This window comes from Phymastichus coffea, unplaced genomic scaffold (genome assembly GCF_024137745.1).
Source record: "Phymastichus coffea isolate CEN01 unplaced genomic scaffold, Cenicafe_Pcof_1.1 PCOF00009, whole genome shotgun sequence".
In the NCBI taxonomy this organism is placed as follows: domain Eukaryota; kingdom Metazoa; phylum Arthropoda; class Insecta; order Hymenoptera; family Eulophidae; genus Phymastichus; species Phymastichus coffea.
Genome location: NW_026706820.1, coordinates 8525356 through 8537580, shown reverse-complemented (window position 1 = coordinate 8537580; position 12225 = coordinate 8525356). Strand labels below are relative to the sequence as shown.

General features: G+C 39.1%; 1 protein-coding gene across 8 annotated transcripts in view; it reads left to right on the top strand.

Moving 5' to 3' along the window:
* LOC131670948 (coiled-coil domain-containing protein 93) overlaps positions 1–12225 on the top strand; it is a 636062-nt gene that overhangs the window by 205516 nt on the left and 418321 nt on the right. For all 8 annotated transcript variants that reach the window (XM_058947048.1, XM_058947011.1, XM_058946991.1 and 5 more), the window contains one exon: positions 5039–5150. In XM_058947048.1, coding sequence (XP_058803031.1) covers positions 5039–5150 — 112 coding nt within the window. The remainder of the gene's footprint in view (positions 1–5038; positions 5151–12225) is intronic.

Below are 12225 nucleotides of genomic sequence, written 5' to 3'. Positions count from 1 at the left end.
AAGAGAGAAATCTTCTTGTCCCTGAAACTACATTTTCTTGACATCGAGAAAAGTCATTTACTTCGTTCTTTGTTCAAGGTAAGAACTATATTTATTGCAATAATGTTCATGGTTTAATGCAAAAATGTGGACTGACATATGATCCTGTTGATTGGAAGTTGTTTATCGACTTCTCTAAAAGGAGTTTGAAAAGAGTTTTGTTACATAACTCTAATAAATATGCTCCTTTGCCTATTGCTCATTCCACTTACTTGAAAGAATCATATGAAAATGTAGATATTAATCTCCAAGCTATTCAATATGAAAATCATAAATGGGATCATAAAGGGAAATATTCAATATGAGAATCGTAAATTCAATTAGAAAATCGCTGATACACTTTTGGACAATAGTCAGGGTTTACAAAGCACCCATGTTTCATATCTTTATGAAATAGTAAAAAAGGAAAGCAGCACTATGTTAAAAAGGATTGATCTACTCGTACTTCTCTCAAAATAAGCGATCCTAATATATTAAAAAATCCATTGGTGGATGCAAAAAAATACTACTACTGCCACTACATATCAAATTGGTGGTGATGAAGCAATTTGTAAAAGTTCTTGATAAAAATAATGCTTGTTTCAAGTACCTCATTGAAAAATATCCTAACCTGAGTAATGCAAAGATAAAAGAAGGTATACGAGGGTGGTCCGATAAGTACTTAGCCTACAAAAGAAAAACGAAAATTTTGGAAAAGTGGCGTTTTATTTTTTCAACATAGTCTCCTTTTAGTTCGATACACTAACCCGTCTGAAAAATACGTTTCCTCGTGGTCTGAAAAGTAGGCTTCCGTGGCAGCGATTACCTCCTCATTCGACTCAAATTTCTGCCTGGCGAGTGACTTTTTCAAGTTTGGAAAAAAAAGAAGTCGCACGGGGCTAAATCTGGAGAATATGGTAGATGGAGCAGTAGTTCGTAGCCTAATTCGACCAATTTGGCCATGGCGACGGCGGAGGTGTGAGCCGGTGCGTTGTCATGGTGGAAGAGCACTTTTTTCTTCGCCAAATGGGGCCGTTTTTTCTGCAATTCGACGTTGAATCGGCCCAATAATTCGGCATAGTACAGCCCTGTGACCGTTTTGGCCCTCTCCAGGTAGTCGATGTAGATCACACCATGTGAATCCCAGAAAACGGTGGCCATCACCTTTCCGGCCGATGGGGCAGTCTTCGCCTTCTTCGGAGCACTTTCGTCGGGTAAAATCCACTGTTTCGACTATTCCTTGGTCTCTAGTGTATACCAGTGGATCCATGTTTCATCGATTGTCACGAAACGACGCAGAAACTCCTTCGGATTGCGCTTAAACAGCGTCAGACATTGCTCTGAAGTTGTCTCACGGTTGCGCTTGTCGTCCGGAGTGAGAAAACGCGGCACCCATCGCGCCGACAGCTTTCTCATGCCCAAAATTTCATGTAGGACATGACCCACGCGGTCTTTTGAGATGCCTACGATTTTTGCTATCTCGCGTACCTTCAATCGTCGTTCTGCCAATACGAGATCGTGAATTTTTGTCACGTTATCCTCCGTGGTAGCCGTTTTCGGAGCACCTGGACGTGGCTCTTCAAAAATCGACGTGCGACCACGTTGAAACTCGTTAAACCAATTTTTGACGGTCGCTATCGAAGGAGAAGAGTCACCGTACACAGCATCCAAGCGCTTTTTGATTTCGCTGCGCGATTTCCCTTCCAAAAACAAGAATCGAATCACCGACCGATACTGCTCTTTTTCCATTTTTCAAAAATCAACGGTGTAACATGGGACAAGATCAGGCAGCGGTAGGCTAATTGACCGCTGCTGACTCTCTCATGCGCAATGAGCAATATTGACTCTCGCGACGTATTTGACAAAGTACAGGTCACACGATATTTTCATATTTTGTATTTATTTCATGTTTCCCTGAGTCAAGGCCATATGACGTCACACCACACTTACAACATACTCACCAAGTACACACAAACAATTACCAAGCCCACTCTCGGAAGCTAAGTACAACGAGATGAGGGGCAATGCTAGCAAAGACGGAGAAGAAAAGGAATCCGGCAGAGAGTTCTAGGCTGCGGTCAAAGCCGGACGTTCTAAACCCGCGCTTATCATACTGCGCCGAGATAACGCTTTCTCCGGCATTCGAAATTGCATTACGCATTCAGTCTTTGAGTAGCTAAAGCGTGCCTCATTCAATCATAAGTGATCACGATGCGTTGTTTGCCGTTATCTTGCCTAAATAATCAACTACCGTCAAAGGTCTTGTTCCGTGTTAATCAGCGAGCATGTATCAGTAAGTGGATTATCAGAGCTTTGTAAGCAATTAAGGTAACAGTCATTTCAAGCTTATTAAATTGTTTCAACCGTTCATGTGTGTGACTCCGATCCTACTCTAAATGGAAACTTGACTTTCGGCGAACCAATTGTATCATTAGCGATTGTAAGTGACCTCGCGCTATTAGAATCTTTTGTTTTCCTCTATGCCTGGCTTGACTATCTTACGGTCAAGCCGAAGAGAGCCAAAGTCTCAAAATTACAATCTTGAAATATTTAATTTAATTAGTTGTCGAATTAGTCGAGTAAGCCGAAGCTCATTATCATGTTAGTACTCGTTCTAACACCATATTAATTGCCTAATTTAATTACCGAGTATTTGTTTGTTCAATCTATAATAAATCTCTTATTTATCATTTACTTTAATTTTTATTATAGACATTTAATTGTATGCAATCCCCAGTTCCTTATCCCATTCTCTCTAGGTAAATTCACAGGAACCTGCTCCCGCTCTTCAATCTTAGAGCTAGCCATATCTAAAGGAGAGGCACTGCTCCCTCACTTCCCCTCAGTGCCTGGCGCCCGTGCGCTAATCGCGTGAATCATCGTACATTTCTTGCCTTACCGTAACTACGCTGTTACAACGGACACACTTGCTTTCACACGCTCTCAAAAATAAACTACATCTCCGATACGGTTGAAATCTTGACAGTAACAATCGAGAAGGTTGTACTACGTGATAGAATATTTCTTTTGCGAGAGTGGCGCCATCGGGCGGTGAGGCTAAGTACTTATCGGATCACCCTCGTATTTATAGAGCCTCAGATTCGTGATTTAATGAAAACAACTGATTTCAAAAAGATGATGAGTGTAAAGGAAAAAGAAGCCTGGATTAGTTTCAAAAAAGTTGTGAATGGATTTTCGGGTAACAAAAAAGCTCTTAATTATCAAGAGCTGATAAGTGGAATGCTAACAAGCTTCAAAAATTGAGGTTGTAACATGAACATAAAGGTCCACTATTTGCATTCTTATTTGGATTGATTTCCTGAAAATTTTGGTGATATTAGCGAAGAGCAGGGTGAGCATTTTCATCAAGATATAGCAGAAATGAAAAGACGTTATCAAGGAAAATGGTCTACAGCTATGGTAGCTGACTATTGCTGGTCACTTCAACGCGATGAGCCACATAAACAATATAAAAGGCGATCTGGCACAAGATCTCTCGAACAAAAGCAAAAGAGATTTCACAAAAGTCAAGAAAATTAGATATGTTTAACAAGAGTCATATGCTTGGAAATTTAGTGCTTCAGGCTAAAAAATATTGTTTGAAGGGTAACATATATGGTTACTTTCTGTGTATCTAGCATTCTGTGCATCTAAATTCAATCTTCCTTACTTCTAATCCTTATCATTTCCGTGACATTATTGATCTTAATGTCTTTGCCTATAAATTTTTCTAGATGCTGTGTCTACTCTCATTCTAAATACAGGTACTCAAGAAAGGCTGTACCTTCCGTAACCACAGAGTACGCAGTATGGAGACCCAATCGCTCTCCACAATCTATCGCTCCTGTCTAGCATCAACCGTCTCATCATTTTCCACCCTAGCTTACCATTCCCTATTTTCGTTTCTGCATCTCTTATATATCCTCTTACGCTGGCAAGTTAGAAAATCTACGGGAGTTACGGCTGCGACCACTAGTAAAGCATCTTTAGAAACCGTGCAGTATGCATTTGCTTCCCTCAGGCCGCCTCATAATTAAAGTTCCGTCAGACTATCTCAGTACTTCTTACCCTCTCCACCACAGCGGAAAAAGAAACTTAAAGTTTAAGTTATAGCGTCGCAGCTTACAGGGCTCAAGAGTTAAAGTAATTAGAGGATATGGGTCTGGGGTTATAGCGTCACACATTACAGGGTTTGAGGGTTAAGGAAATAGGGATTTAAGAGTCTAGGGCTATGATGTCATAGTTTACAGTGCTCGGGATTATGGAAATTAGGTTATAAAGGCGTGAGGTTATAGCCTTACATGTGTCATATGTCCGCATCCAGGAAATTGGCTGTTTCGGAACTGCTAAAATACGTGATTCTAATCAACGATATCTTGATGACAAAAAAGATATCTTAAATCTGAAATATGGGATTTAGAGGGTAAGAGTATTTATCTGCGTTGTTATAAGACCTCAAATAAACCAAAAAACTACCTTTTTTGCTCTTTTAGGTTAGGATATCTAAATAAACTGACGTGATGGACAAATTCTGACTTCAAATTCAAATTATACGCAAAAAATTACTTCGGAAATGACCTTCCGTTGGCCAATAACAAAATTATGCAGACCTGCGTAATTTTCGACAAATAGCAATGTACGTGCTTTACGAATTTGCTTTTAATTTTTAACCTAAAATGCTAATCGTTCTCCTTGATCAGCGATTTTCTATCACAAGTAAATAAAGAAAATATTCAGCATAACTGAAGATTTATGTGGAGTATAATTAAATATCGTGTACATTTTATATATAATATGAGTACATTGTAGCTGATACTTTATTTTTCTTAACTTAACGCACTATAAAGACGTGATATTGTATTGAAATTTAAAAGAAGCTCTTTAAAATGTCTTAGGATGTTTATCGAATATTTTTGCATCTATATGATTGGATAATTGTTGGTGATATTTCAGTCACATTGAAAATATATGTATTCACTATTGCATTATTTATTCACTAATATTGCATGGATTATTTCAGAGCTTTGACGGAAAAAATAGTTGCTGTGTTGCCAAAAATGAATTGCCCTTACCAAATTGAACCTCATCAAATTCAAGGATTAGATTGTATTCATATTTTTCCTGTTATAAAGGTATACTCATTCTATATAATTATACTCATGTATTATCTTCTATTTCTTAGAAGAATATAGTCAATAATATAATCAATAAATATTGTTGAGTACCGAATAAAAATTTGGAAAAATAATTTTAGACCGAAAAAAATAATTAAAGTATGAAAAAAGTAATTTTATAATGTATATTACGCAATTTTCAGATAAGATAATTCTAAAATTGTAACGAGTGTCGCTCGTTAAAGGTGTGACCTAAGCGCCCCTATCGCATGGAGCTACGTAAAAGCCGATCCGCAGAAAAGAAAACGAGTTAGACGCGCGTACCACGAGGCATTAGGGATAATAGGAAGGGGAAGGAGAACGATCAGGCCGCCGGGCGGCGTGCGCGCGACAACGGAAGAGGGAAGAGGTACAGTCAGTCAAGTCCGGACCTGCGGATAGCGAGAACGCAAATAACAAGTGTTTGAGTCAGTGAAGCTCGAGGGGCAACCTGGCAAATATCGTAAGAAGACCCAGTAACCTCGAGGTCGCCTAGTAATCGCCTCTCAGATAAAGGTCGTTCGCTGCCCATTATCGGTTGCCCGGAGCGATCCGAGGCAGCAGTCAAGGGTCGCGGGCAACTGTAATTTCGGGCAGCGGGAGCCCCGACTGAGAGACCCCTCACCGAGAAACGGTAGGAGCTAACACGACCTGTACATACCGCCAGAGCCACTCAATCTTCAGCGACTCGTCCTAGTAGCGTAAGTCATCGACTTTAAATGTAAATGCGTCCGGGCGCCAAGTGCGATTAGATAGTGCGCTGTCTTTCTCTCTCTCGCCGCGTCCGCGGGACACTCGACAAAACCTCTCGGCCGCGGTATTACAATTGTAAGCTTGAAGTGACGGGCGTAAATAAAAATACCGATTCTTTCGATAATCGACCTGGAGTTCTTTCTTTCAAATCCCCTTGGTTGTTCTCTCTTGACGCCCGCGACAGAACCTGCCCGACCACGAGTCACTGGGCAACCCGGATTTCCGCACGTGTCCTGCACGTGTAGGTTTTCACGGGCTCTGGGGCGGAAGGTCTAAAGATCGACGCCGTTCGAACGAGTTGATCGAGGCGGCGGTCAGCCTCGCGACGCTGGGAACAACCATTCCTTAACGGGTAAGAATTCTGTTCGCTCCCAGAACGAAATCCCCCGTTAAAAAATATATTAATATAATGTTGACTATTCAATTGCATTTTATAAAAATAAAAAACTGTTAAATGAAATATTTGAAGGCGGGTTTTATAAAAATAAGAAATTATATTCAAATTTCATTCTGTGAATCCATCACGTTATGTATATAACGTAATAATTCATACCTACATTTGATAAATATTGGAATATTCTTTACTTGAAAATAAAAATTTTATTGGATCCTTCTAGATCGAATAACAAGACAAACATTTGAAGGAAATAGCCTGAAGCAAACCACAGCGCGCAACTAAGCTCACTCCGCTAAGTGCCTCTGAAAGATGGGCAAATTCACGGTCAAAGATTTAACGAGCTGCTGCAATGCAACTACGGAAGGAATTGCTTGGATAAACGGTCGCTTTGACGATTTCTAAACGGTTTATATCAATTTTCTGGGTGTTAATGGCAGAAACTCCGGAAAGCCATAAAAAGCTTCTCTTTAGCACTGTTCATATTGTTTTCTCTCCTTTACAATAGGACATTTTCACATTTGTTGTACGAACCTTACTATGTTACATCGTTCGAAGAAATCCAATGTGCGAGTGATGGCGATTCACATTATTTTATTATTTCATTATTTTTACTATATTATTATTTTTCGCTTGTTCCTTTGCCTCTCTCTCTCTCTCTCTCTCTCTCTCTCTCTCTCGGTGAGTAGCGACACACTTCCAAAATTTTTGCTGCTAAGTACCTGTATCAACAATTTTTACCGTTAATCCACATATTTCAATCTACTCGGAGAGACTCCTCACTGCCGGTGTTATTTCTTCGCCGCATCACAACTTTTAACTTAATCTATTCTTGCGCTTAGTCATCGCGATGGCTATTTTAATTTTATTTTAATTTTATTTTTATTTTACTTCATCTTGTTTTGTTTTATTTCATTTGATTTTGTTGTATTTTTCATTTAGCGCTATCTACACGCTAGACAATTTTAATTCTCATTTTAATTTTAATTTTATTCGATCGACTGTGTCAAATCGCGTTTCCTTTTCTACCATTCACTTACTTTGTAATGTAATTTTCTGTGTTCGCTTCATCAATCATTTTTCTTATTTCATTTTTGCGTATAAGCTGCTTGTTTATTTTTGCGTTTTAATCATTTCTAGGTTAATTTGTGAATCCCTTTACCGCCTCTTGTAAATGGCATTATTTTACTCCCTAATCTCCCGCCAATTTTGGAGTTGCAACCCCTATTTTTGATAGGTGAAAAATTGAAAAATTGACAAGAATTTTCGCAGTGGAAAAATAGCTTCGTTTTGAGCAGTTTATGTTTTGAAAGAAAACAGAGGTAAACAGTTTCTTTGTTTTTAATTAAATTATAGGCATTGCAACTCCCGTTTCTAATGAAAATAAACTGAAAAATTTAATATGATTTCCTATTATAACCCTTTATGGTGGAAAATCTTATTTTTATACAGAATCGATAAAAAGGGAAAATTATATTTAATCTATATTATCTTACATGACTCTACTTTTAACTCATTTGTCTTTGTACCAATTTGTTGATAGAGTGCTGCACACTTACTAATATAAACTTTTATAAAATTTAATACAATTCAGAAGGAACAGTTTTTTAACATTTTTTATTTGTTAAAGTCTGAATAGTAATGATAATCATCAAAAAAATGTTTGAAACTATAACGGGGTTTTAGCCCTGTTTACCCCGTAAATATAAAAAAAACAATAAATGGGAAATGTCCAAACGAAGTCTGAAGCTTCCTGGATTTAGTCGTCCTCCCAAGTCTGGTGCTCGTCACGCCGGTGATAGGACGGCCGGATCAGCGCATATTCGTAGTGTTGGCTAAGGATCACGAAAGTCGGAAATTCGAACGCGGTTGTCGGCGCGAAAAAGCGGGACGTTCGAAGAAAGCGACGGGATGCGATTAAATTAAAATGTTTACAGTGAACAATATCTTTAATCAAAAAAAAGACTAACAAAGGCGGTCGAAAGGAGGGAGAGAGCACGTTGAGTGAATGGATAGAGAGAGAGAGAGTAAACCATGAAGCCGGTATTTACAATGCTGGTGCTCGACCTCTAGGTACGTCGACGATTTACACAATTTGCGTTGACGCGGACGCACGAATAGTAGGGTACCGCGTGCACTATACAGCTCGATTCTCTTAACGATGATGCCTCGCGCAACGATGTTCCGTACTACCAGCTGCAGCCCACGTATGTAGATTCCCTACAGAGCCAGGCGACGTCGCAATTCCTCCTTGAATAAGGACACGCACTCCACGATCGAAGGAAGGGGATGGCAGGTCACAATTAAGATTCAAGCAAAGAAGGCCGTCAGAACAAAGAACCCTGTGCTCACTCTCGAGTCTACACAGCTACTCCTCGTGCCGCGGACTCAACTACTCGATTTCGTCCTAATGAGCCAATCAGTGCGCGCGGTCACTCGCCAAGGCGCGACTATGTTTCTCTCTCTCTCTTCGCTGTCGCGCATGGAAGTATCCTCACGTACTCGCATCTCTCTCTCACCTCACTTATCTTATATCAGAACAGAAGTGTAATTAAATATGCAAATATAGGTAATAAATGAATATATATATATATAATAAATTCATAAATACATAGGATAGGTTCGGAGGAATATGTTACATTTACTTATCGTTACTAGGGAGAAAGAGATATAACGAGTCTACAATTTCACTCGTTATAAAACATAGGGACTTTTTACACTAGCCACAACGTATAATTGCAGCGTTTTGGCAGCCTTCGATTTCGCATTTTGAACTACAAGAATCCCCGAAACTGAAATCTACCTGATTATCAAATTTTTCCGATTTTTCTTTGAGATATCCACTTTCAAACCAAGAATATTTAAAAAAATTTAAATATCTTGATGACGAAAATTGTTTATGAACCAATGACTGACGCCTAATAATATTATTTCTCGAATGAAAACACAGGCACACAAAAAATAAAAAGTTGTCTGTATCAAAAACAACACACATATATTCCCATGTATTTTGCCACGCTGAATCCGAATCCGCAGTCAGTTTGACCCCAGCACGTCAGGATCAAGGTCATTTGAAGGTCAAACTCGAATAAAAGTAGTATAAAAAAATGTAACTAGTATTTCTATGGTTTCGAGGGTCGCTGAACATAAATCCGACATCCCCTTGACCCAAGCACGCCAGGTTCAAGGTCATTTCAAGGTCAAACATAGATATTGCACGAAAAGTTGAATTCTGACTACAGATTTTGAAAGTACGGAAAAAATTTCGTTCAGAGACAATTTTTTCAATTTTTTTTATCGTGAATCTAGCGGTCATTACGAGGTCATTGTATTTTGATCCCATGAAAATCAGTATGACCATTTTGAAAAAACAGAAGTACGTCTTCAATGAATAAAAAAACTCTTTCCATACGTTTTGACGGTTGCTGAATCCAAATCCGTGATCTCCGTCACCCAAGCACATCAGGTTCAAGGTCATCTGGAGGTCAAACTCAAGAAAACGTAGTTTAAAAAAATGTAACTAGTATTTCTATGGTTTTGAGGGTCGCTGACTCCAAATCCAAAATTAGAATTGCTCCGACTACTCGAGTTTGGTGTGCAAAGTGATAGAATTTATACTTCTCTTCTCTTGTAACGGACCTTTTTATCTTCAAAAGATCTATGCAGCGGTTTTCTTTTTCTTTTTTCCGTTTCTGACTCGTTTTCCCTTTTAACCATCCAGCAAAAATCTGCCATCATATTTACATCCCATCTTCCTTGATACCGGCGTTCCATCTCTTTAATATCTTGATGAAACCGTTCACCCTGTTCTTCGCTATAGTCTCCGAGATTTTCTGGGAAATAATCAAGATGAGAATGTAGAAAGTGCAATTTTAAATTCATTAAGCATGCTAATTCTTTGTAGCTATTTAATAAATTTTCCACCAAAGTTTCGTAATCTTCACTTCTCTGATTCCCGAAGAAGTTTTCTGCTACTTTCTTGAAACTTGACCATGCAGCCAATTCTACAGGGGTCATCTTTGTGATAAAGTCGTTATCTCTGAATAAAGTGCGGATTTGGGGACCATCAAAAACACCTTCTTTTAGTTTGGCATCACTTATGCCTGGAAATTTCTGTCCTAAGTATTCAAAACATTTTCCATCCTTGTTCAGAGCTTTGACGAATTGCTTCATAAGACCAAGTTTGATATGAAGGGGTGGGAGCAAAATTTTTGAAGGATCTATTAAAGGATCCCGGAGAACGTTTTGTACGCCTGGATTGAAATCAGTTCTTTTTAGCCACTCTTTCTGTACATAGTGATGCTTTCTATCTCTACTATCCCACAGACACAAGAAACAGGGATATTTTGTAAAACCTGACTGCTGACCCAGAATCAGAGTTGAAATTTTAAGGTCACCGCACACTTTCCATTTGTGATCCGAGTAATTGATTTTTTCTAATACAACTTCCAAATTCTGGTATGTTTCCTTCAACTTCGTTGAATGAGCTATCGGAATAGGCGCAAAAGAGTTTCCATTGTTCAAAAGTACAGCTTTGAGGCTTCGTTTAGAAGAGTCAATAAATAACCTCCACTCTTCATCTTTATAAATATTAGGTTTCAATTCATTCATTAATCCTCTCACATCTGTACAGAATGTCATCGAGTTCTCTGAATCTTTGGCAAAGAACTTACGAAACTTCTCTTCTCTATTCCGATAAAAATAAGCCTTGGTCCCCTTGGACAACAAATTCTTCTTTTTCAATACTGCGGCCAGATACTCGGCTCCATCTTTGGGTAATCCGAAATCTTACGAGATCATTCAACTCTTTTTGATTGAAAGTTTCGGGGGTATTATTCGAGACAACGCTTGGTAAATATTCATCTTCTTTGCTATCACTTTGACTGTCACTTTCCTCATCTGAGGATTCAACAACTTCCATTTCCTTTGGTGCAAGTGATGTATCAACTTCCATAGGTTCTTGGTCAGTAGCTTCCTCTTCTAACGGTATTGACTTTTTTACTGATGCTACTTCAGCGTACACGATTTTATTTTTTGTAGTTGCGTTAAAGCCAAAAGTCTTGGTCATACAGAAATAGCAATCGTCTCGACATAAAGGTTCAGACCATATCATAGGCTGTGAAAATTTGAGCTGACTACGAGTCCGACATTTCTCCCATCGTGATAATATTGTTCTGCAACAATTGCAAATCATACCTGGGTACCTACCCAGACTGTATTTTGGCTGACAACCTTTAAATTAAAACATTCTTCGTAAATAGTTATAAACCTATCTGATAACAGCCTTCGATATTTTGGCACTTCAAATTTTCCACAAACATAACAGAAATCATCTGTTTTTCCATCACACCTATGAAAAGTAGATTCTATTCTACTAGACTTGCGGTCACTTGATGACGACGCTTGCGGGCCCGCTTGCTCACCCTGACCAACCGCCGATACTGGGCATCCGAAACCCTGCATCGTACCTTCTCGTGTGCCGGCCATGACGGCATCGTGCTTTCACCCCAGAGCTTTGCCGGAAAACAAAAAAAAGAAAAAAGCCGTTTCCCGCCGTCACCGCGTGGAGGTACCCTGGGTTCCGGCACACAAAAAACGTAGGTGTGATATAAAATCTTACGCTTTCAGGCTATAGCGAATAACAGGGTGAACGGTTTCATCAAGATATCAAAGAGATGGAACGCCGGTATCAAGGAAGATGGGATGTAAATATGATGGCAGATTTTTGCTGGATGCTTAAAAGGGAAAACGAGTCAGAAACGGAAAAAAGAAAAAGAAAACCGCTGCATAGATCTTTTGAAGATAAAAGGGTCCGTTACAAGAGAAGAGAAGTATAAATTCTATCACTTTGCACACCAAACTCGAGTAGTCGGAGCAATTCTAATTTTGGATTTGGAGTCAGCGACC